Raw genomic sequence first — 23,616 nt, forward strand, 5'->3', positions numbered from 1 at the left:
AGGATTTTAATTCTGGCTGTCTGAGAAGGCAGGTCCCTGAGCTGCATTTCCTTAAGGCCTTTCCCAGGACTAAACCGCTGTGCATGTCATAGCAGCCCAGCGGGAGTCCTGCGTGCTGAGCGGGGAGTTTCTCGCTTCCTTCTCTGAGCTTCACAGGCTGCCTCTTCTGAGCAAAAACTCTGGTGCCTCCACGTGTGGAGCTGTGGCTCATCCTGTGGGAAGAATAGGATATCATAGAAAGGGGCTTTTGAAAGAATCCTCTAGAATTATTTTCTTGAGTCTCTGCTATACAGAAAGAAAGAAAGAAAGAGAGAAAGAAAGGTGGGGGTCCTACATGTCCCCAGTTCCTATGCAGGTTTGCACATCTCCCAGAGATGTTCCTCTGCCTAAATCCCAAACGAGCTTTGCTGGGAGACCATACTTCAGTCCTGTCCTTGCACGCTTTGACTCAGTTCCTCATTGCAATCCCATAAACAAATACACCGCTTCATTTTCATGTCCTGGGTTAGCTTCCTCCTGCAGCTCTCTGCTGCTTTCTGTTAGCAAGAGGCCACAGAGGGACTTCACAGCCCAACTGCTGCAACAGGAATAAAGATGGTCTTTCAGCCAAAGCACTGAACTCCCTGCACCAGCCTACATGAGGCTTCTTGGGAAAGGCTGTAGAGAGAGAAAGCAGCCCGTTTCATGTCACAGTGTGGGGGGCTGTTGAGAGGGAGAATGCCAGATGTGAAGTGGCTGTGGACAGCACAGGAAATGGGGCCCTTTCCCTGCGACGGCAGCAGAACAAAGAGCCTTTACAGAGCCTGGGGATTAACTCGGGGTGCAGAGGTGCTGGGTGCCTGCTCCAACTCCACTGAAGTCACCAGGGTCGCAGGGAGCATCAATCACAGTGGGATTTAGCTTGCAGAATTGTGGCTAGTTTGAGGCACTCAGGCAACAGGCATAGGGGTGGGGGAAGCTGCCCGGTTACCCCACCCACAGTTTTCCTGAGGCTTTATGCCAATGACAGTGAGAGTTTATGCCTCTGAATTTTCTCTCTCTCTTCCCAGCCTTCCCCTGCCTCAAATTTGTGTTCAGTCAACTTACAGTCCCACAGCCTTGAGCCCAGTTCTGCCAGTGTACCTCACTCCACCCGAATCTGTGTCGGCATCCCGTGACCTGGCCTGCTTTATCCCTTTGCTTTCAGAAAGTGCTAGGTCTGTCACTTGTTCTTGGCAAGCCCTGGTTTTGCTGATACCTGAGTACCTGACCAGCTAGCTCCAGGTCTCTGCAGCAATCCAGCTCCAAGCTTTGGTGCTGTAACATGACACAGTCTGGCGTTAGAGTTGCCAAATTTTGCCACGAACTGCCACGATTTTGCTTGTTTTGTGAGTGTGGGGAGAACTATTGGTTCTGTTGATGCATCTTTACTCACAGGCTATGACTTTGTCCTTTGCACAGGTAATCCAGGAGACCAGTGGCCTCCAGTCTGAAGGAGGCAGTGAAGGCAACCAGTACATTCCAGATTCGCAGCGTCTTAGTTACCCAAAGGTACATATTGTCTCTACAGAGAGGAAAAATAGCACTTTTAGTACTTCTTTTCCACCCTGATCCTATAATAAATGACAGTTAGAGTTGTAAGTACAGTAATTTTATCTGCGCAGAGACTGATACAAGTGTAACCAAACTCTTATTCTGCTGAAAGGAGCTTTATTGGAACAATCTTCATTTTCCTTTGCAGTCTTAATTTTGTTGCTACATTTTTCCCCACAAACTGACTCAGCACTTGGACTCTCCCCTGTACAGAGAGCAGCCATTATCTCATCCGACAGGACGGTTGTGCTGACCAAGAATTTTTTGAAGGGCAAATAAACCCTTGGATGCAAGGGCTTGAGCAAGTCTCTAATCTGGGTTAAGGCGATACTCCCCTGAGGCCAGCTTATTGCAAAACAGTCAGAGGAGAAGAAAATCTTCCTAAGTTGGTGGACACCTGAAATAGGACTGCCTAGGCACCTGGCCATTCCTCTGCTCCTGCCCATACCCTGAAATGAGGACTTGCATAGGCCCACAGACAGGCTGCAGGGCAGCTCAGGACACGCAGGCTTAGAGTGGGTACTAGCAGTATGACCGCGGCACCTCAGAGGTGAGCACAGCCAAGACGCTTTGCATGCCAGACTCTGCCCATGCCAGGTGTCCTGACCTGCGCTGCACAGACACCCACGCCTGCGCTCAGAAACAGCGGGGAAGGGAGCAGCACGAGCGGGCAGGAGGAAGTTGTAGCTGGATGTCTTCGTGAAAGCAACAGAGAAGGTGGGACCGTACTGTTTAGGAGGGGGGGAAAGGTGCTGACAACCACAGGCCTCCAGAGATACAGCTTAGGGGAGATCCTGAGCTGATGTAAGTCAGCAAAGGCTCAGGGATTTCAGTGGAAAGACACTGATTTCTGCCAGCTGGAGTCCTCTACCTGCATGTTCGGCATCCGCATGTACCATGTACTTGGGCGTGCACAGCATCTGTGGTTCTGTTTGTCCTTCTGTGATGTGTGCGTGTTTGTGATCCCAAATCTGTACCATGTCTGGCTTTACTGGCTTCAAGTCCCAAGCCTTGGATTTCCTACCCAAGCAATTCCTGCCAGAAAAGAAATTCCTTGCCGGCACTGGCTGTGTAAGGATGGGTTGCATGCATCTCTACACAGCTCATGTGTGGTGCTTGTTGACAGGTAGAGCTATCCGAGAGATATTCTGCAGCCTCAGAGAGTGGGAGCAGCACAGATGGCCACCCAGAGATGACTGAAGCAAAAGATGGTAAAAAAACCTCACACCGGGTTAAAACTGAAAACCAGGCCATAAACCCTGCATGGAATGAGGGTTTCTGTAGCTCCTCTACAGCTGCCACCTCTCCTCCCTGAACCCCAAACTGACCTGTTGCAGACCTGATACATGTGAATTCAGTGTCTGTGAATTTGATTTCATAGCTTTTTCTATGATGAAGTGACAGGTGGACATTGGGCGTTCTCAGCAGTTACAGAGCTAGCATAGGCTTAAGAAACCTGGGTTTGGTGCCCTGCCCTATCTCACAGCTCCTGTGTGACTTTGGGCAAGCCACTTTGGGACAGTTTTGGGCAGCATAACTGCTATCCAAGTGACTTGCTGCATGGACCTCTATAGCACAAATTGGAGTGCCTTTGTAAAATGCTGAACTGTCTCCAGAAAGAGGAATTAGACCCTCATACCAGGCCATCTGACTCTAGGCTTTAAGCTCCATTCCCCATCTATAAACTGGGACGGGTAAGTACATTAAAAGAGGAGACGCTCTGTTAGAAGGGTGATGGGGGCCATCTACATATCAGAGAGGGAGATATCTATGCTAAGAGCTCACTACTGCTTTTGTAGCCTAACAGATGGAGCCGGGCTGCTGAATCCCTCTACATTAGGACTATGTCATTTTATTATGATAGAGAGGAAGAAAATCTGAACTAAAGAAATCAAGCTTGATTTCTTACCAGGATTCCCTGATTTTTACACAGCCACATCCATGTTCACACACTGACTGGTATTCCTCCCTGGTAGGTAAATGCTGAAGAGGCTGTTTGGAAATAAGCTTTTCCCCTCCTTACACAGTAAGGACAGTAAATATTTATGGGTGATGACTTTTAATTTAATTCTTTCTCATGTAAGGAAGTGAAGGGAGATTAGCACCTGCAGAGCAAGATCTGTGCAGACAGTCTTCCCACAGCTCCGACCATGACCAGTGGTTTTTGGCACTAACCCAAATTTAAAGCAAGGTAGATTAATGTCTTACTCTGCCAATGATAAGCTATGTGATTTTGGGCAAATCACATAGATGTCTGAGATTAATGGTGCTAAGGACTGTGCCTTCTTGCTCTTCATCTCCCTGTGCCTTGGAATATTACAGCATGACCCTGAGTTGCAGATTTGCAACACAGAGAGGACAGAATGGGAGAGGCTCAGATGCTGTGGGAGTGCAAGCTGTGAAAATACAGAAGTTGGTGACTATAGTATGTGTGTGTGATGTATGTGCTGCAGTGCTGTTTGGTACATGACCCCAGCGCAGGCAGCTGTGGGACAGGACATCCAGCTGGGACAGCAGGCTGTGTGTCTGGCTGTGAGTCAGAAGAGCCATGCCCAAGTCTGTTTGTTTATTTGTTTTGTTAGTTAAGAAGAAAGGCACAACTGGCCTAAAACTAAGCAACCTGATGAACCTTGGGAGGAAGAAATCCAGCTCCATGGACAGCCCAGAGAGATCTCTGGAGACTTCAAGTAAGTGCCAGCATGAATCCCCATGTGGTGGCTTGTCTCGGGGCTGGATCTTAATGTGAAGTGAGAGCTCACTATTCTTCATCTCACCCACTACACGCATACTCCAAGTTGCCCTGGAGGTATAAAGAGGAGGTATAAAGGCCACAGTCCACTCAGTCCCTGCCACTAAATCTGTGCGGATTATGGTACCTCTTACACGTTAAGGTGACTCTGTTGCTTACGAGGTAAGAGCTTGCAGGATGACCCAAGGGGAAGGGTAGATAACATTAGACATGTACAGAGAGGACACTTGTGCTGTTTTTTCTAGAAACTAGGCCAGGATGTGGGTTTTGGCAGGGAGAGGGCTGTGTGGGTAGACTGGAATTCATCTTCTGGGACAAGCTTTGCCCAACTCTCTGCAGCCAGCTTACTGCTCCAGACCTGACTGGAATTTCAAGGGCCCCATTTTGAACAGATTTTCATCCTTTTCACTTATTTTTACATGGCTTGGGGCATGTCTTTGCTTGGTATCTGTGCTTTTGGTCTTTGTTGCTGCCTAACTGACTTTGTGTTCTCCAGTGATCCCAGAACTGACTTACTAGCCAAACATCCCAGTACCTGGAATAAGTTTGGATTTCCTCTCCCAATGGGGTTGAAAATATGACCAAGTGACCTGTGCTTGCTTGCAGGTTACCTGAATGTGCTAGTGAACAGTCAGTGGAAGTCCCGCTGGTGTCAGATAAAAGATGGTCACCTCCATTTCTACCAGGATAAGAACCGAAGTAAAGTGGCTCAGCAGCCCCTGAGTTTGGCGGGTTGTGAAATTATCCCAGAGCCGAGCCCTGATCATCTCTATTCCTTCCGTATCCTGCACAGCGGAGAAGAACGGGTCACTCTGGAGGTAGGGTATATATCTCCCAGCCAGCTCTGCTTTAAACCATCAGCTTGGGTGTCTTAGCAGGCCTATAACCTCTCACCGCCTGCAGGCTACACGCTGGTAAAGTCCTCCAGAGAAGCCCTCAATCCAGCAAAACGGAACCTGAAGCACAGGACTTCAGTTCATCTGACTTCGGCCACCTAGAAGGTGTCCAGCCTGCACTGGTAGTCCAGGCTGCCTCTGATGCTGGCATCTCCAGAGGACCATTCAGCCTTCATCTTAGGCACTCATCTTAGGATGGGATGAAGGGTCCTCTGGAGATGCCCATCTCTCTCCACTGGCTATAGGATGACCTTGGATGATTAAGTTATATGGGACACATTTTAGATGGTTAATGTTAAGTGAGATGAATCCCACTCTAGGGATTTAAGACTGTGGTTAAGAGGAAGAGAGAACTTTTTTCTTTATCATGTGAAAACAGAGTCCCAAAGCCATAGGTCGTGGATGCATCCCACCTCAGCCAATCACAGACTTGCTCCTGAAAGTGCAAGTAAATTCATCTCCATACGTTACTTTCCTTTGCCTGCGTCCAGGTCTGTTTATCTCTAATCTTAGTTCTTGCTGACGGCAGCGTGATTACAGTAGGAGGTGGACAAAGTGAGCAATTTCCTGTATTTTTCCAGTGGGTGGAATATTTATAGCTAAACAACTGACTTCGAGTGCTGACCATGGAGTCTGAAGGTGTTTTTGTTTAGCTTGTGAATCAAGTTATGTCTATGTCCAAGAAATTTCACCTAATTACAGATGTGAAAAGAGATACTGGGAAAATTTACATTTTGTGAATGGGAGAAACCGCATTTTGTTAGGATGTCGGACTCAATGTACAGACTAGTTGGCTGGCTGGCTTCCCAGGCACTGAAGTTTGTGCTAAATAAAACAAATTGGAAGCTTAAAATATACTTTCCAGTTTGGGATTCACTTGCCCTGAATTGTATTTTGTTTCCTGCTAGAACTCCTAAAATCAAAGCAAAGCATGTGGGCATCAGCCCATTTTTTTCTTGCTTCAGGTGGAAATAATTCACTACCAGGAAGTACATGTGGCTGTTTGCTAGAGCTAACTTCAGGGCACAATGTTTAACTTTCAACTTTTGCATACCCCCAAAACGTCAGACTGTTGACTTGCATCTGGGAATTTGGTATTGACCATGGTAAAGCTGGGGACTCTCTTCAAAGTTCTTTTCTGATCAGGCTTTAAATTCTTCCCTTGTATTCTCCACTGTGCAAACACCCATGGAAGAGTTTCGGGCTCGGGCATAAGGAATTTAACAAGCTCTCTGATGCGCTCAGATCTCCTTGCAAGTCTGTGTTTGGAAATCGCATTACTGCACTCTACTGGTGCAAAATAAAAATGTACTCTTTCCTCCAAAGATGGCTCACCTAACACATCTACAGCCATGGAGAAAGTTTTTTTAATTGTGTAGGCAACCGAGTCCTTTCACCATTGAAAGGAAAAGGCAGACTGACTGCGAAACAAGAACTTAAGTGCAGAAATGCATTTAGAGGTCTTCCAAATTTGCAATTCAGTCCCACACATGGAGCTGAACTTCTTTCTTTTTTTAACTTGTGCTTAGGCTTAATTTAAAAATGCTGCAGTTCATCTTTCTCCTTGCAGGTCAAGAGGTTTGTCAGCTTACTTCCCTACCTCGTGCTTAATAAGCATTAGCCTTGCTAGTTCAGGAAAACTGCCGTTGCAACCTGTAATGATCTGTCTGATCACCTTGTAGGCCAAGTCCTCAGAGGAAATGGGCCATTGGCTGGGCCTTCTCTTATCGGAGTCAGGTTCAAAAACCGATCCAGAGGAATTTACCTATGATTATGTGGACGCCGATAGGGTTTCCTGCATTGTAAGCGCTGCGAAGAATTCCTTCTTGTAAGTCACAGCGATAACATGTCGTTCCCTGCGTGGGTGCTTGGGAGCTGATGGAAGGGAAACAAGCTAGAGGGAGGAAGAGGGTGTCCCTCCGTTTGCCAGAGGCTGGCTGCAGAGGAGACTATGTAGCTTGTTTCAAAGCTGCAGCTTGGTCACTTTGAAGGCTCAGTGCCAGATAGGAGAGCTCTTGTTGTTGTCCGAGGGTACCGTGCCTAACCTGAGCCTTAGCTGCCCCGGGGCTTGGGGCACATACCCAAGCTGCTTTTGTGAGGACCTGGTTGATGGGGTTAGGCTGTTAGCTGGGGGCGCAGCACTGTAGGCGTGCAGCCAGCTTGCAGAGCTGCTGTGCCACTGCAGCAAGCTAATAGCATCTGTGCAGTGCTGTACTGTAGGGCTGGACAAGAAAGGAAAGAGCTACGGGGAAATACAGTTCCCTTCCCATGGATGCTGCTGAATGGGAAATGAGAGCAGTGAGCACATTGCTGCACGACTCTTCCTTCTCCCCTCCTGCATTTGGCCATATGGCCCTGTCCAGACCCCAGGACTGCTGTGCACAGATGCCTAACGGGCTGCCATGCCAGCGGAGAGCCCCACATTCAGCACAGCAGGTGGCCTGCCAGGGCCATGCAGCAAGACCGATCGCCCCTGATAGGATGTCCTGCTGATTGTTCACAGCTTAATGCAGAGGAAGTACTCTGAGCCCAACACCTATATCGACAACCTGCCGAAAGGGAGGATTCAGCAGGAGGAACTCTATGATGATGTGGATCTGCCAGATGTGCCTGTGGTAAGGTCTCATGGCTGGAGCACCCAGCATGCTTGCAGAGATGCTTGTGGCCTGCAGGTAGCCATGCTGTTGCAGTGAGCTCTGCAGAGACTGAGTTTTGCTAGCAATGCAACAGAAATCTTCAGCGGTCAGGGTCAGAGGTGGCTTGAATCAGGGAGGCATCTGTGAGTCACAGGCAGACATCTCTTGGCTGGGGGGAATGAGACTCCGGCAGTGAAGGGAGAGGTTTTTTCCAAAGCCTCAAACAGCTGGTGGAAAAGGGAATTCCCAGCCTGTGGGAAAATTCAGACTTTTGCAACAGGGCAGAGGAAGGTGCTGGTGGGGAATTGCTGTGGAGGGCGAGAGAGTTTTCCAGGGGGGCTCTGGAGGAATCCTTAATAACTCAGTTGAGATGAAATTTCAGTCAAAGTCTGCAAACAGCAAAAGTTGATAGGAAGGTAGAGAAGGATGAGGATAGAGCTGTCAGAATGAGTGACATGGATTATTTGGTGATAGTAGGTTGTTTGGAGGCCATTCTAACAAAATGCCTCCTGATGCATATGAGAGCAAGTCCCATACGTAAGGACAAGAAAGGCAGGCCACGGGCAGAGAGGATTACCCTGGGGAAATGCAAAGGATCTGGCAGGAGGCTTTGAGATGTACAACAGCATGATACCCTAGAGAGATGCTGGTGCAACCTTTGGAAAGATCTATTGAAGGAGAGCAGCAGACTTTCCTTCTGTACACTGAAAACTCCTGTAAGGAATGATTTAGAGAATGTGGGGTTCCTGTTCCTTGGTCACTTAAGAGTTTATGGAAAATTTCCTGGATTACCTGAGACAATGCTGCTCTCAAAAGAGACATGGCCTGTACGTGCAGCAGGCCCCTTTTCAGGGAAACGTTCTTTTGCAGGAAGAAGTATCCAAGAGTGAAAACAAATTTGAAGGGGACGATGACAGAGTGTATCTGGATCTCACCCCAGTGAAATCATTCCTACACTGTGCTGGCAAGAAGTCATGCCAGCCTTCGCCTCTAAGTTCTCCATCTTTGGAAAGGGCTGACAACAAGGGCTCAGCAGATCCTGTAACTGAAACAGCTCTTGTAACTAAGGAAGCTGAACCCTCTAGAAAGACAGTGGAAACCTCAGAGCAGGTACCGTCCTGAACTGTGGTCCAGGGCCAGGCTTCATCAGCAGGCCAATTTCCCCTGCCACATCATGCCGTCTCATTTCCCCTTCTCTTCTGCCCGCAGAAATACCCAGAGAAGCTGGAGCCTGAAGAGCTGCCACCAAGGACATCCACCATCAAAATCCAGACCCAGCAGCAGAAGATTGCCTTTCCGCAGACAGCCCCTGAGATCACCGCCTGCACCACGGTGGTGGGCAGCCCACAGCTGATGCCTGCACACAGGGATAGGCTGGAGCGACCCAAGCTGGCGCTGCCCAGTGAGTTCATGGGGAATCCCACCATGTGTCAGGCTGGGGGGAGCACGGCCTCCCCAGCTGCAGGCTTGAACGTGCTAAATGTCCCTGTGGCCGGTGGGGGTTCCTCTGCAGATGTGCAATGGCAGGAGCTGGCAGGTGACGGCTGCAGGGCACTTTGGTCACCTATTTTAGCCCAGGTCAGTCCTTTCCCTCCAAAGTGAGCAAAGTGGTGACTTCAGCTGCAGCTGGGATGTGCCAAAACATGGTGAGGAGCTGGAGCTGGTGTGAGCTTTGCCCTTGGAGTTTGAGCTGTGTTTGCACTAGACTAGCTTTACTATGCTAAAGCTAAAGTAGCCTGATGAGTTTTCTGGCTCATTATTTTCCTGAGCGTCACTAGTTTTGATTCTAAGCACCTGAAAACACTTTCCTCTCAGATTGTTCCATGGCTAAGCTTGTTTTTGTGGATTGTGTTTGCAGCAGCAGCAGTGGAAACCAAGCTAGGCAAGAACAGGACAGAGGCTGAGGTGAAGCGATTTACAGAGGAGAAGGAGCGGCTGGAGAAAGAGAAGGATGAAATCCGGGCTCAGCTCACCCAGCTGCGGAAGGAGAGGCGGGAGCTGAAGGAAGTGTTAGCTGGTTGCACAGGTAGAGCTGGGCAAAAGGTGAAGGGTTGAAATGAGTCAAGGTGGGACTAATGGGAATGGTGAATGGCAGCTTTTTCAGGAGGGAGGGTGATGAACTTGGCCAGCCTGGAAATAGAAGGGTGTTTTGCAGCTCTGGCACCATATGCAGGACCACAGGCACATTAACACTGGCCAAGCTGCCGGAGAAATCAGTGCTGAAAAGGCTTTGAACCTAGACCTAGAACCACCCTGAGCCTCAGTTCTTGTTCCATAAAATGGGAGGGACAGGCCTACCCTGCGCCATTTCAGCTGCGATAGCGTGGCTTGCCTATGCCCCATGGCAAGACGTGGTGCTCTGAGCCGAAACATGTAACCCAGACTGCACTAGAGCTTGCTCTGTCCTAGGCATTGCTCTGTCCTGTGCTTTGGCCTCTCACTGTGGCCTCTAATGAGGAGGAAATAGCCCAATATTATGGGTCAGTGTTATGTATACTCAAGTTTTAGGCATTTGTATCACGTATGTCTCATCTCTGGCACAGTCCCTCTTGGGACAAGTTATAAGATAAACCTATGTGGCAGTAATATATGCTGTTCTTCTTGCTCCTTCCTCCCCTTCATAAGCTTCCTCAAGTCCCTTGTCTCCCCACGGCTGCCCCAGTGACTCGCACTGCTGTCTGCTGAGGAGCTGCTGTGCAGAGCTCCCACCTCTGCCTGGGTGCTCACTGCTGGCTCCTGTGCCAGACGCCCAGGAACCTGCCCAGCCGTGGCTCAGCGGGAGCAAGGTACTGAGTTATTCCTGCCTTTGCAGATAAGAGCCTTGAGCAGAGGCTGAAGGAGATAGAAGAAGAGTGTAAAAAGAAGGAGAGCAGGAGGGTCGACTTGGAGCTGAGCCTGGTGGAAGTGAAGGAGAACCTGAAGAAAGCAGAGTCTGGCCCTGTGACGCTGGGCACTGCTGTGGACACCACACACCTGGAGAACACAGCCCCCAAGGTCTGTGGAGGGCATCCCACTGGGATCCAGCCTGCCCTGGGCAGCTGGTCTTCACAGCAGCTTCCCTGCAGAGCCAGGGGTTTGCACCTCACCTTCAGAGCCTGCTACCCCAGAACCTGAAGAGACAAGATAAACAGCCATGATACGGGAGCTGAAAGGTGGCTGGGTCTCAGGAGATCAAGCTGTATTTATTTCTCTGTTGGACTTTGAGCAATATGCTCAAAGGTCATGCAGTTCTGGGCCCAGCTCCTTCTAGGGGGGGTAGGAGCCCTGCTGACCAAGGGGGTAGTTTTCTCAGGGAGATTTAGGCATCTAAATTCCTTTCTGAGGATTTCGTTCCTGTAAAACAGAAATATAAGCCTTTCTCTTATAGAATAAGCAGAAAGTATGGCTGTATTGAAGACTGAAAGGCCTTCTGAGACACTAGAATAATGTGGGAAAGATGGCCAACTGCAGCTCACCTCTTCCTGAAGCCCTTCTCTGTACTTCAGCTTAAGTTCCTCAAAACCCAAATACACTATAAATGTTACATCGTGATGTTGTTTCACATTTGCATTTCACTGAAAAATGCCTCTCAGTACAAGTGGGCTGTGGCTATAACTGTTGAGCTGTTTTTGAGGAGATGGTGATGAAATCAGCAATCTTTGTAGTCTAAAATCATCACAATTTCTATTATTTTTATTGTAGATTCAGGCAAAAACCACCAGTCCGGCAAATAGTGCAGAGAACTCGCCAGTCAATTCAGCGACAGCTTTAAAAAACAGGCCTTTATCTGTCATGGTAACAGGAAAGGGGACAGTTCTACAGAAAGCTAAGGTAACGCACCATTTTATACAGGATAAAAAAATCAATCTTGGCTGGCTGCTGCTTTTCTGTCACGGTGGTTCCACAGACTGGCCATGGCACTGCAGGCTGGGGAGGTCTCATGTCGTCTCTCAGTCTGGGAAGGAGCCATAACCACCAGTCTTTACTGCTGGTCCTGTAGCTCAAAGCAGGTCAGCCTCAGTAGGTCTTTTCACCTGGGCTTGACCTGGCTGCAGTTTAAATTAAGAACTGTAAATGTTCTCCTATAGCATGGAGCTACGCCATGCTGACCTGTGTTGAAAGCAGCTGGAGTAAAATAGAGGTTTAATTTCACTGAAACAGTGGTGAAGTACTTTTCATGTTTAATTACAAGGAAGCTCAGCCCAGTGGCAGCCACGGCAGGGATCTCCTTATTCACCTGGGAGAATAACTCAGCCTTTCTCAGCCTTTGTTGCTATTCCTACCAACATAAGCCAAAGCTACGCACCAACCTTAGTCCCTCAAGGAAGCAGCAGCACTGTAACAAGGGTTTTATTCACTATAGTTTTTATTTCTGAAAATCTGACTGATATCTCAGTACACCCTGTTTTCAGAGGCTGGCTGTGGATGACTTTCTAACTCTGGAGGCGATCTCCTCCTGAGTACCCCAGAAGGGCACTGAGAGACACAAATTACTCACGCACAAGAGGTGTGCAGGAAGACTGCTTCCACTCAGCCTGTAAAATGCCTAGCCTGCTTTAGGGCTCCTTCTCTTCCCCAAGAGACAGCAGCTCAGCATGGGCAGAAAGAACAAATCATCCTTCTCTGCTTCGAACTTTATTCTCATTATTATGTTATTATGGTCAGTCTTTGTAATGAACTAAGGAAGCTTATTGAGCTTTTCTCAATCTCTCCTTCAAGTGTCTCACACGAACCCCCAGCCCACCTCATGGCTTCTGCCTGCTTGCCTGGTCCTTCATTGGCAGTGCCACGGCTGTCTGGAGAATAAGCTCTATGACGAAAGTATTGCTTATGACGGGGGGAGAGATCCCTGACCCACCTTGCCCTGAATAGTGGCTCAGGGAGTCCCAAACCGCTCCAGTTAGTGGATGTCATGAACTGATTTGATGCACGTTAAAGCTACTGCTGCTTGACAGCTTTGCCTTTTGACTAATTTATCTTTGTTCTTTGGCAGGAATGGGAGAAAAAAGGAGCTAGTTAGAACTACATTTTTCAACAGTGGACTAAAGACTGGAATTGCCTATGCATAGACGAGAGAATTCAATCATCTGGAGATAGAGGTTGGGTGTGAAACACAGTCGCACACCTAGCACCTCCTCCACGTCATGCCAACTGCTCAGATGCAACAGTGGAGCTAACAGCTGCCGATACAAATGATCAATCAAGTGATCTTTCTCTTCCCAGACAAGTCCCATCATGTAGCTAAAAGAATAACAACCAGTGGCAATCTTTGCATCAAATTTCTAACCCAGTTGATGTAAACAAGAATGTTACTGTACATAGGGATGTTTTGTGTATTTCTACTCTGAAGATTTATCAATGAGTTATTAAGGTTTCTATATTAGTGACAGTAGTGGATTCAGAACAGGCCTCTGCTATTCTTTATACCCCAGTGGTTTTCAATCTGTCATAGTAAATTACAATCAAATAAAATCTCACCTGTCTTGCTGCTGGTCATTATACAGCTGCAGATGATCCAGCCTTCAATCAAGGGCAGGAAGGAGAGAAACCCAGACTGGAGCAATAGTTGAAACACAAATGAGAAGCACACAGCAACATGTCCAGTGGGGACACTCCTCTCAATTAACAGTGGGGAACTATATGTACAGATGAAGCAGGGATTTGTGTTCAGTGACCACATGCTTCATACCATGTGCTTATTCCTACAAGGCTGCCAGCCTGCTGCAGGGTTTGATTTGCCAGAATATCAAGGAAGATCCTCACTCACTTTCTTGCGCTGTAAGATGAGTTACAGTCTGCTGGCACTTAAGAGCTCTGGATAAAGGAAGATCCAAACAGATGCAGTTAATTTTCTTGAAGATACTCAGCTACTTCACCTGAGGAATTTATTCTGAAAAATCACATTTGAAGGCTTGTTAATAAATGGTCAAAGGCCTAGGCCTGCCCACCTTTCAGATGAGGAAGCTGCATCCCAATATACTCTTCTGGGCTAACTCTTTCCAAGGAGAGGAAAAATAAAGCTGTCCCCAGGATGCGAACACTGCTTTGCTGATGCTGACCTCTGTTCCCCCGCAGAGCCCTGGCAGGGCATGGCACTCTTTCATGCACGCTAGCACACTGCTCTGTGCACCTGGAAGCCTCAAGGATCCCAGTGTGATTTCCTGTTGTCACAGGCACCATCAGGAGGGCTCATGGCTCTGTACAGTCTGCTGAACGCGTCCAGTGTGAAAGAGGCCCTCCGGAAGCAGCAGGCCGGCCAAGGGCTGGGCTCAGACGGGTGCAGGACCTGCTCTCCCCAGGGACTGGCAGGAGAGTTTGCCCTGCCACATCTCTGGCTGGGCCACAGGCAGCCTTAGTGCTGTGGTAATGTGGGTTCAGCAGCAGCTGTGATGAAGTCCTGGAGGGTTGTGACCCTTAAATCCAAATTATTAAATGAAATATAGTCTTTAAGCCCAACGCTGGTCTACAAAGCCCGGCCCTCTTCCCCTTAGACAAGCTTTCTAATGATGGATGTTGGACATCTGGGCCTCCTACACTTAAGAGACATTGAAATACAAAGGGTGGGTTGGAAATCCATGCACCTACTTCCCTCTCCTCCCTGGAACTTGCTGTTGCATCTGATGGCCTGGGGATGCCTCTGTTCATCTCTTCTGCTGTTCCTTCAGACCTGGAGTCCAGGCTCAGTAGCTGAGCTGATCATGGGAGGCTGCAGCTGGTTTCTGGCCCTGCAGAGGCTGAAGCAGCAAAGGTAGCCTGACTGGGTTACATGAATTGTTCCAGGGGCCCTGTGGATACACCCATGAGCAGCACCCAAAGCCAGGATAAGGACAAACAGGGAAAATGCTGTAGCTTCCTAGCCCAGATTGCTCCTCGCAGGGCACTTCCCCACTTGTAGACACGCAGCAGTCAGTTCTGCGGTGCTTAGCAAAGGGAAAGGCTTCACTAGACGCATTTGATCCATATATTTTTGAAGTGCTTGAAAACCTTTGAAAGGCCTGAGGCCAAGTCATCTCTGACGGGATGGTCCTTCCTCTAAAGCACAGGAGTTAGGTACAAAAGCCCAATTCCTGGGGCAGTGCAGGCCTGTGCCCCCTAGGAACCACGGCAGAGGTGGCTCTCGGGGGAGCACAGGTGTTCTGCACAGGGGCTCTGGGCCCACGCGATGCTGATGTAGAGCCTGCATGCAGCCAAGCGCTTGGTGAGAGTATCCCAGAGGTGTGAAGGGTGACTTTCCTCCTGTTTTGAAAGTCTCTGCTGAAGCAGACTGAGTAACCTGCTAATCCCAGGCATCAGGAGGAGTTCATAGGCCCCAGCTGTCAAGCCTGTCCCTATGTAAGGTTTGCACAAGGGAAAAGCTCATGCACAAAAAAACCACTGAAACTTCTGGCTCAGTACCCAGGGGACTTTACTCTCTGAAGCACAAGGAAACCACAGACACCGTGAACCTTTTGTTTCGACGCATTATAAGCTGGCAGGAGAGCCTCTTTCTCTACCCTAACTATATCCTTAGTACCATGCCCTCACCGTACAACCCCCGGCAGCTGTCCTCTGGCAGCAGTTGTCCAGACATTTTACAGAGGTACCTAGACAGTGATGGAAGAGCACTGCTCCTCTTTCCACTCCACAACCCACTCAACATTGATGGTCCTGCTGGGATAGCACCATCAGGGAATGGTAAACATAGACAAGTCCTGGACAGCATACTTACCCAAGGCAAGAAATGTTAAGCAATGTTTCTGTGTCCCCATTGTTTTCCTAACTCAAAGCATTTCCTTTGTTGTAACTGTGACCTATAAAGTGGCTCTTTAGAGGGTTTTATAATAAAATGTTGAGTATATTATGTTACCAGTGTATTTTATTTGTAATGATATGGCTTATCCTTGCTTTACTTTCCAGTAGGTTTCAAGCACATCAAAACCCAATGTTACTTCAGCAGTCCTTAGCTGTGTGTTCAACAATTGCAATGGACTGTATTTTAAATACTTCAGTCTGCTTGTAACACGAGTGCAACACCAGCCAAAAACTTTTGGCCCAGATTACCCACGGAAAATAGCCATAACCCTGGTAGTGTGCATGAATGCATGCGTAACATGCTCTTGCCTACATCTTAGTAGACAGCCCTCTTACAGAAAACCAGCAGACAAGGAAAATGCATCTACCACCTCATTCTGTCCACTAGGTAGCAACTTTGTGCTATGTTTAGTGCTTGCTGCAATTGCTGAAGGGAAAGTCAGGAAGCGCTCTAGCGGGAAAGGAAGGAAATATGTTAGTAAGGAAAGTTGCGGAGGCCAGTCTTCACAGAACAGACACCGAAACATATCCGTATATGCATTTGTGAGATCTTTTGGTGGCTATACCACTACCACCACTCCCCGAGAAAACTCAGCAAGGCATCGCAGGCACAGCACAAAGTCCTAGGGCAAGTTTGTTTCTTTGTTCATCTATTAACCGCAAATTGCCCTCTGTGCCTAGGACTCCCAAAAGCATGACCAAACCGGGGGTGGGGGGGGGGTGTATCTATGTCTGTGTGTCTCGTGTGTGTGTTTGTCTGTCTGTCTGTGTATTTTTTGCAGCAGCAGTTGCACTTGTCTTTCCAGAGCAATTCTTTGCCTCTGCCTGTTTTTTTTCCAATGCCTCAGTAACTGCTCCAGTCGCCCCCCCCCCAACCAACCAAGCACACCGCTGGTTTTCAGAGCCCTATAATGAGTACAACTGCCAAGAACCAAGAGCCAGGACAAACTCAAGGGCTAGCTCACCTGAGCACCCCAGTTCTTGAGCAACCCTACAACAGCTGCTGGCATAGCCCACCTTCCTATTTAGTGCGTCAAAGTGGGCATTTTGGTTTTTAAATAATAATATAATTAAAAAGTGCCAGATTTAACAAACGAACAACAAAAAAAGAACTCTCTCCTGTTTAAGGTGAATAGGCAAGGGTGACCTAAAGGTGTACACATATACACACCTACCCACACCCACGCTGTGGAGACTAAGTTCTGCAGGCATTTTGCAAGGTAAAGGAGCCAGTCAGCTCTAAGGAGTGCGACAGCAGACTTGGCGCCGGCGCCAGCCCCAGCTCTCGGCTGCCCCAGGAGTCTGCTGCAGCAGGCGCCAAAGCCCAGCTTCTCCCCCCTCCCCGGCCCCCCCCCCAGCAGCCTTTGCACTACTGGCATTGAACAAGTTCACTAGCCCCAAAAGGGTAACATTTTGCTTGCTTTGCATAAGAAACTCAAGAGCAGAGAGACGATTAAAGGGTAAAGCAGGTGAAATTTATGGCGCATGCTTAAATTCCAGTTTCTTAACCGAGACCGCGGTGCTCCCCTGAGGTCCGCACGTGACGCGGGGCGAGCCAACGGCTCATCCAGCGCTCCTACAGTGAGAGCAAGTCACAAGTCCGTTCGTTACAGCGACCCAGTGGCTAACGCTGACCTGTGCGAGCCTGGCAGCACCCCACAGCCTCGCTGCCTCCGCTCGCCCCGCTGCCGGACTGGATTAGCGCTGCCTTTGCGGGAACCCCCACCTTCTGCCTCGCGGTGCCAGGCACAAACATCGCCCCAGCCTCCAGGGAATGCGCGCCCTCAGACATGGCCTCATTAAATATTTGTGATTGAATAAAGAGTGTGAGCTTACTAAAGGCTCACCGTGGTGCCCTAAGCCACTTTCTATTCTTTTGTAATTAAAATTGGCAGTTGAAATGACCAAGAAATTCGCCAGGGTCGTCTACTCATTTTTTTTAAAAAGAAAAAAAGGTAAGAAAGAAAGAAAACAGGAAACTGCCACTGAGCTGGGCAGACACACATCATAGGCAGAAACTCAAACCTTGTAGTATACTAGTTCCCTGGCCTGGTCTCTCCTGGGGAAGAGGAGGAACCCCTGGTCCCACAAGTCATTTCCTTCATGCTAAAACCAGGCATTGCTCACAGCTCTTTAGTGTCCTGCTTTAGCGAGTCCCTGGCATAAAGTTATTTACGGCAGTGCCCTCAGTGGGGGGGGCCCCCCCATCCTTTTCATTGCACGACAACCATCTGGTTTCTCCTTTTCTACTGCAGGTCGTTCTTGAACGTCGGCCGCGTGGCAGGGGCTGGGAGGGGAGCTGCGCTCCCCGCCGCTCGCTCTGGGCACAGCAATCGGCAGCAGCCGCCGCGCGGTCCAGCGGCGCGAGGGCACGCGCTGGGGGCAGGCTGCCGCTGCTCTACACGCGCGCTCGCAAAGCCTCTGCCTCATCCGGGCCACGGCACGCGGTACTTGCAAGGCCACTGACAAACGGGACAGCTGAGGACCGGGTAACTCAAGGTAATGCAACATTGAAACTGGTTTTCGTTACTACCCCAGGCTGCAAGTAGTGGAAATCAGCAGCAGCTTTGCGGGCTGGTGGAGGAGCTCTCTTGCGAGCGGGCGAGGGACAGAAGTGACAGTCCTTTTGCCAGCCCGCCTGTGTGAGCTAGCATCACTGGTGCGTCAGGACCGAGTGGGACCAGCTACCCGAGCGTGCCAGAAACCCCGGCCACTTGACCTACCCCGGCCGCACGGCTCCTGGGCAGGTGGCAATGGCCAGGCCCACTGGGATCCCAAGTGCTCTCGAGCAGCAATCCAGCCTGCCTGGGGCTTTCCTTGTGCACTCGCTATCTGCCTTTGCAAGACCTCCTCTAGCATTTATGCTGCCTTAATGACCAGTGCACATGGGCCGTTATCTGTACATGGTCTCGCTGAAGTCAGGGGTCAAAGTCTGCTTTCATTTCCATCAGTCCTGCCAAGACGAAAGACCTATCAACTAAGGCAACATGGCCTGCCCTGTTGAGAGGCAGTTAGGAAGCAGGCCATTACCTGAGCACAATTTTGCTTTGTGCCCTAGCAGCTGCTCAGTAATGTCCTTGCTGCCTGTGGGATTGGCACATCTCCCTCAGACCAATGCTCTGCCATAGCACATTCCCCCATCTGTTATTAGGTTGGCTTTTCCTGCCTCCTCCCAGTGCCCTGACACCTTCTTACCTTGCAAAGAGTGAGCTTTACCTTGTAGAAAAGGAGAGTTGCTGGGGTGAGGTTGATCTTTCTTCTCCTTTGGCAAAACTCCAAGGAAAGGGAAGGCTGAGGATGCAGAATTAAGCGCTGAAACATGAGGAACAGAAGTCATCCGAGATCAAGCTGGGTTTTCGCAGGCACGTGCATTCCTGAATATCACTGCCTGCATGCTTCCCGGGTTACTTCTGAGGGCAGGAGGCCGGCTCCTAGCTACCTGCAGCGGCAAGAGCTGCTCATTCAACGGAGAATGCAAGGCAGTATGGCCAGTACCCTCAGGGACGCTGGAGGCAACATCCAAACAGGCTCTGTGGCACTTGTCTCAGCCACATACGAAGCTTCAACCTTCAGCCACACAAGAGCAATGTCGCAGCAGCAGCACATGCAGAGCCCTGACACGCAGGGTAGCCTCCCACCAAATCGCCAGCGCTTTGCCCTGCTCAATTCAAGCGCCACAATCGTGAAATTAAAAGGCAGAAGAACTTTAGCGTGACCTAAAAAAACAGCCTCTTTTCCCTGCACTTCATAAACGGCCAGAAATTTTTAACTTAATTCATCCCAAATTGCTCAGACTGGGCTAAAAACAAACTGGAAAGCAAACCGGAAAGAGGGCTTGGCAATAGGGAGCGTGGGTAAAGCTAACCAGAAAGCCCGTTCACAGCTCCACCTTGCTCAGAGATAGGTGCTGCCCGCAGAGCCGCCGGGCAGGAGCCTCAGGGAGGCAGGGACACACGGAGGACAGAGTCAACAGCCCTGCAAGCCTCAGGGCTTCCTTAACGCTTACGGGCACCTTCAGAAACTGATGTAGAGAGCGAGGCACAGCCCACCTGCCATGAAAATGTCATGCCCAGCACCAGCTTTCACAGTCTGTGGTTCTTGCTTCATGCAGAGCAGTTTGCCCATCTGTGCTTAAAATGCAGCGAAGGATTTTCCCCAGTTCTCTACCCAGATAAGCATCCTTTGTCCCAGTAAAGCCTAAACACTCTAAAACTGTTATTAGCTATGTATTAAAATAAAGAGAAAGTGCACACAACGATTACAGTTTAACCACGTTTGCCACAAGCCAAAGTGCTCAGCAGCACTGTACAACCTATCCTGCAGGCAACATATATTAAAAGGAAAAGGCTTTAAACACCTGTATGAGGCTAGGAAAGCATGTCCCAGCTCCAGAGCTGTGTGCTGAACAAGGTGAATATGTTTCGGTTGGAGAGGGAAGGCTGAACCTGCAGAGGACAAAATGCTGCAAAGAGTGAACTAGTGAAGCCCGTTAGATGAACTATATAAGAGAAACTGCCAGGGAGTAGCAAATCCAGTCTCATGACTGGGCAGCAAGGGTAAGAAACCACAGTCTCTCTGACCCTTCACACAACAGAGGATGCACAGGGAGAGCAGGAATGGTTTTCAAAGCAGTTTGGCTGGAACTTAGCCAGCTCCATGGGCAGTTCTACACCATACAAACCAAACCACATCTTTGGATTTTTAGCTGTGAATCTGATCTAGCCCATTCTCCCTACAGGAGATGACTGACACTTTGGCAACAGAAGCAATGCATAGCTACAGCCATGCTTAGGTCGGTAATACTAATGGATTAGTTTCTATTTCTATCCCAAATATCAGCCCTTCAATTAAGCCTCTGTTTTGCTGTGCCTTTGGCGCATAAGGACACAGACAATCTACTGAAGTGACAGTGACAAGAAAGTGGAAATTCTCTTTCCTCCTATCTTGCTTTCTCCCACAAGGTACAAGATAGTGTTGCTCTTGTCCCGGCGCCAGCTTTCATCCCCAACAGTGCTTTAGACGATTGCTCCTTTGACAATTAACCTGAGGAATAATTTGTGTCTCTGTACATCTAATGTTACCATTCAAACATGAGGCCTGGGCATCTGGGTGAAGGGATTTTTCTTCTCCTGGGAACAACAGATGCTGTTTTCATGAACCACTGGCAGTCACAGTTCATGTCTCTGCCTCGGCTCTGTCCAAAGCTGCTTTGGTCTCCTGAGGTGATGGATGCCATGGGAAAAGCAGCAGAAAACAGCACAACAGTGTGAACCAGGTGGCCCTGGGGGAGCAATTGTGTAAGTTGAATAGTTTCATAGGCAAATTGATCAAGCAATCCAGTGAGGCTGATGCTCTGAAAGATGCAGGCACAAGGCCAAACTGTGTCTTTGGAGACGCATGTGAAGCATCACAGCCCATGGAAGTCCCAGCTAGCACTGCGGAGACCGCTCTGCACTGGGGGTGAACCAGCTTTAAACGGTGAGGGGAGGCAGAAGTGCCATTTGACTACCCTGGCCAGGTTCAGGTCAGGTCAAGCACCCTATTCTCCGCAGCCCGCTTCCCAAAGGAGAGCAAAGTGACGTGGTAAAGCTCAGAGCCACAAAAGAGTGCTGAGGTAGGAGATGCTCGGAAGGATCAGAAATGAACCATTAAGAATTGTATCTTTCATTAAAAGGACCCCAGACGCAGTTCCCAAGCACTTGTGCCCCATACAGTGGGACTAGGGGTATGTGAGGAGCCAGGGGGACTGGCTGCCCTGCTCCTCTTTATCTATCTAGCGAGGATGCGTTAAGCTGTAGCATTAAAAATATATAGGTCAGATAATTTCACTCTCCAATTTTTCCATCAAAAGTATCACTTCTGGCTGAGCTGAGGCAGTGAAAAGACAACCACCTCTTTTCACTGGTCCAAAAATTAACATCAAGATTACAGCTAACTCAGAATCTGATCCAGCCTACGATTTCAGTTGCTTAAATATGCTCTTAAAAACACTCACCTTTGCAGCTCTGGTTGCCAGTATGTAATCTGCATTACCCGCTTTCAGCAGGAGTGCCAGAATTACTCAGACTTTTTCTGTATTTTTAGACTAACTCAAAGGTCTGTCAAGAAGCCTGTTTAAAACAAAAAATCACATAGCAATAGAATCTGGATGAGGAAACTCAAAATGCCAAGAATAAATACTTAAGCACAAATATTTACTTGATACAAAAAGAAAGAGAGCACTGGGAAGCTCAGCTTGTGTGGTGCAGGAACTGGAAACGGCAGTCTCTGTACTGGGGTAAATTGGCCACTGCAGAGGACACTGGTAGCTTGTCAGATCATGCCTGCAAGTGGCCATAAACAAGCAAGCATTCCTAGTAGGAGAACTGGAGCATTCAGTGCATCTGTGTCAGTGTTTCCAATCCACATGCTTTTCGGTGTGGCGGGGAGCTCTGGAGAAGCGCTGCAAACCACTCAGACTCTGCTGCACATGGGAGTTCGCAGGAAGGACAAGGGATCTCGGAGAATCACCCCTGACAATTCCTATTGCAGAAGAACAGAAATGCAGCAGCAGAATCAGGGCTTTAGGACCAAGGAATTAACTCATGCTCAGTACCTTACAACCCGACAAACACACCCTTGGTTTTAGCTGACAGACATTAGAGGTTATAGGGTGGAAGTCAGAGCTCCTTGGTGCAGATAAGCGCAACACCGGGGCGGGGAAAAGCTTTCTTAATTGAGACCTTCCCACTGTGGGCACAGGGCCAGCCCTGGGGAGCTGGAGGGTTACCACTTCTTGTCCATTGCTATATTGCTGAAGAGGAAGGAGAAAAGCAACGGGAGGCTTTTGCACCATAGAAGGTATTGGAAGACAATAGGAATACAGGGTCACAATTCCAAGAAAAGACAACTCTCTCCCATTAAAATTAGGCCAGTCCCAGAGCAAGGCAAGGAGAGCGTCTTCTAACAAGGTCCATGGAGAAGGGGAGCAGAGCAGAGTGGAAGAAGAGTATCAAAATCATTAGGACCTTTTTGGGCTTCCCTCAGAGTCAACTTGCTTTGTGAATGTGTAAGACAGGACGCAGTTTCCTGAGAGATGTCCTCATTTCCCCTAATGCAGCAGGGCCTGGGCAGAGCACGTATTCACTCAGAAATGATCACCTCTCTACTTCCAGTGAGATGGAGACCATGTGGGCATCAAGGCCCAGTCACTAAACAGCTATCGGGGAGTTACCGCCCTGTCCCCATGCAAAAGAGAGGCCCAGATTTGGGAACAGTTGAGAGGATCTGGGCAGAATGGATGACATCTGCCACAGGTACCATCTGCTGAGCCTTACTGCTTTCACAGTGGGGTCCTTCCCAGCCGTGGCATTCGCACCGGTAGCTCCCAGGCCCGAGGATGCATACGCCCTGGTTCATGCATGGGTTGGGTTTGCACAGGTTCACGGGGCTTTTAGCTTCTGCAACAAACATAAGCAGAACGGCAGGCTCAGGCACACCTACAGAGCGTCGGGTTTCTGTTGGAAACCCACATCCATCAGGTTTCTGCAAAAATGACAGTAATTAAATTCTCCAGGCCTCAGAAAATGTCATTTGGGGCTTCTGGATTGGGAAAACCACGTTAATACGGGGGGGAGGAGGCAAGCCCACAACCTCGTCTTCGCAGACAAAACTCACCTACATTTAACTTAGAGAAGAAGAAGAAGAGAATAACTTTGATAGATGATCTGGAGGCTAATATTCCTAATAAAGTTCAGAAGAATGACATCCCATTTGGCAGAATGTCAAAGAACAACAAAACAGAGCATCTTCAGAGCTGTGCATTGAACACACAATGATCTCTAAACCCCTCAGGTCCAGATATCACAAAAGCAGAGCAAGACACATCCCTTGCTCCAACCAGTTTACAATCCCAAATACTATTCCTCCAGCTGGAGCCCACCCTTTCTCACCCTTGGAGAGGACCTGAGGTCACATCAGTGAGGAGCAGAGACAAGTCAGCTGGAGCAGGGAC

At 49.0% G+C, this 23,616-nt stretch overlaps 2 protein-coding genes across 9 annotated transcripts in view; one reads left to right on the forward strand and one right to left on the reverse strand.

Annotated features, from left to right (window-relative positions):
* The window catches only part of AFAP1L2 (actin filament associated protein 1 like 2), an 84,455-nt gene extending 68,783 nt beyond the window's left edge, over positions 1 to 15,672 (forward strand). For all 4 annotated transcript variants that reach the window (XM_068951651.1, XM_068951653.1, XM_068951654.1 and 1 more), the window contains 12 exons: positions 1,441 to 1,530; positions 2,699 to 2,783; positions 4,155 to 4,259; positions 4,928 to 5,139; positions 6,900 to 7,045; positions 7,721 to 7,832; positions 8,724 to 8,963; positions 9,063 to 9,255; positions 9,712 to 9,879; positions 10,666 to 10,847; positions 11,535 to 11,663; positions 12,826 to 15,672. In XM_068951651.1, coding sequence (XP_068807752.1) covers positions 1,441 to 1,530; positions 2,699 to 2,783; positions 4,155 to 4,259; positions 4,928 to 5,139; positions 6,900 to 7,045; positions 7,721 to 7,832; positions 8,724 to 8,963; positions 9,063 to 9,255; positions 9,712 to 9,879; positions 10,666 to 10,847; positions 11,535 to 11,663; positions 12,826 to 12,852 — 1,689 coding nt within the window. In that variant the 3' untranslated portion in view covers positions 12,853 to 15,672. The remainder of the gene's footprint in view (positions 1 to 1,440; positions 1,531 to 2,698; positions 2,784 to 4,154; positions 4,260 to 4,927; positions 5,140 to 6,899; positions 7,046 to 7,720; positions 7,833 to 8,723; positions 8,964 to 9,062; positions 9,256 to 9,711; positions 9,880 to 10,665; positions 10,848 to 11,534; positions 11,664 to 12,825) is intronic.
* Positions 15,673 to 21,796: 6,124 nt separating this feature from the next.
* The window catches only part of VWA2 (von Willebrand factor A domain containing 2), a 35,671-nt gene continuing 33,851 nt past the window's right edge, over positions 21,797 to 23,616 (reverse strand). For all 5 annotated transcript variants that reach the window (XM_068951660.1, XM_068951657.1, XM_068951656.1 and 2 more), the window contains 2 exons: positions 22,940 to 23,062; positions 21,797 to 22,145 (listed from right to left, as the gene is read on the reverse strand). In XM_068951660.1, coding sequence (XP_068807761.1) covers positions 22,012 to 22,145; positions 22,940 to 23,062 — 257 coding nt within the window. In that variant the 3' untranslated portion in view covers positions 21,797 to 22,011. The remainder of the gene's footprint in view (positions 22,146 to 22,939; positions 23,063 to 23,616) is intronic.

Source organism: Struthio camelus, chromosome 7 (assembly GCF_040807025.1).
Source record: "Struthio camelus isolate bStrCam1 chromosome 7, bStrCam1.hap1, whole genome shotgun sequence".
In the NCBI taxonomy this organism is placed as follows: Eukaryota; Metazoa; Chordata; class Aves; order Struthioniformes; family Struthionidae; genus Struthio; species Struthio camelus.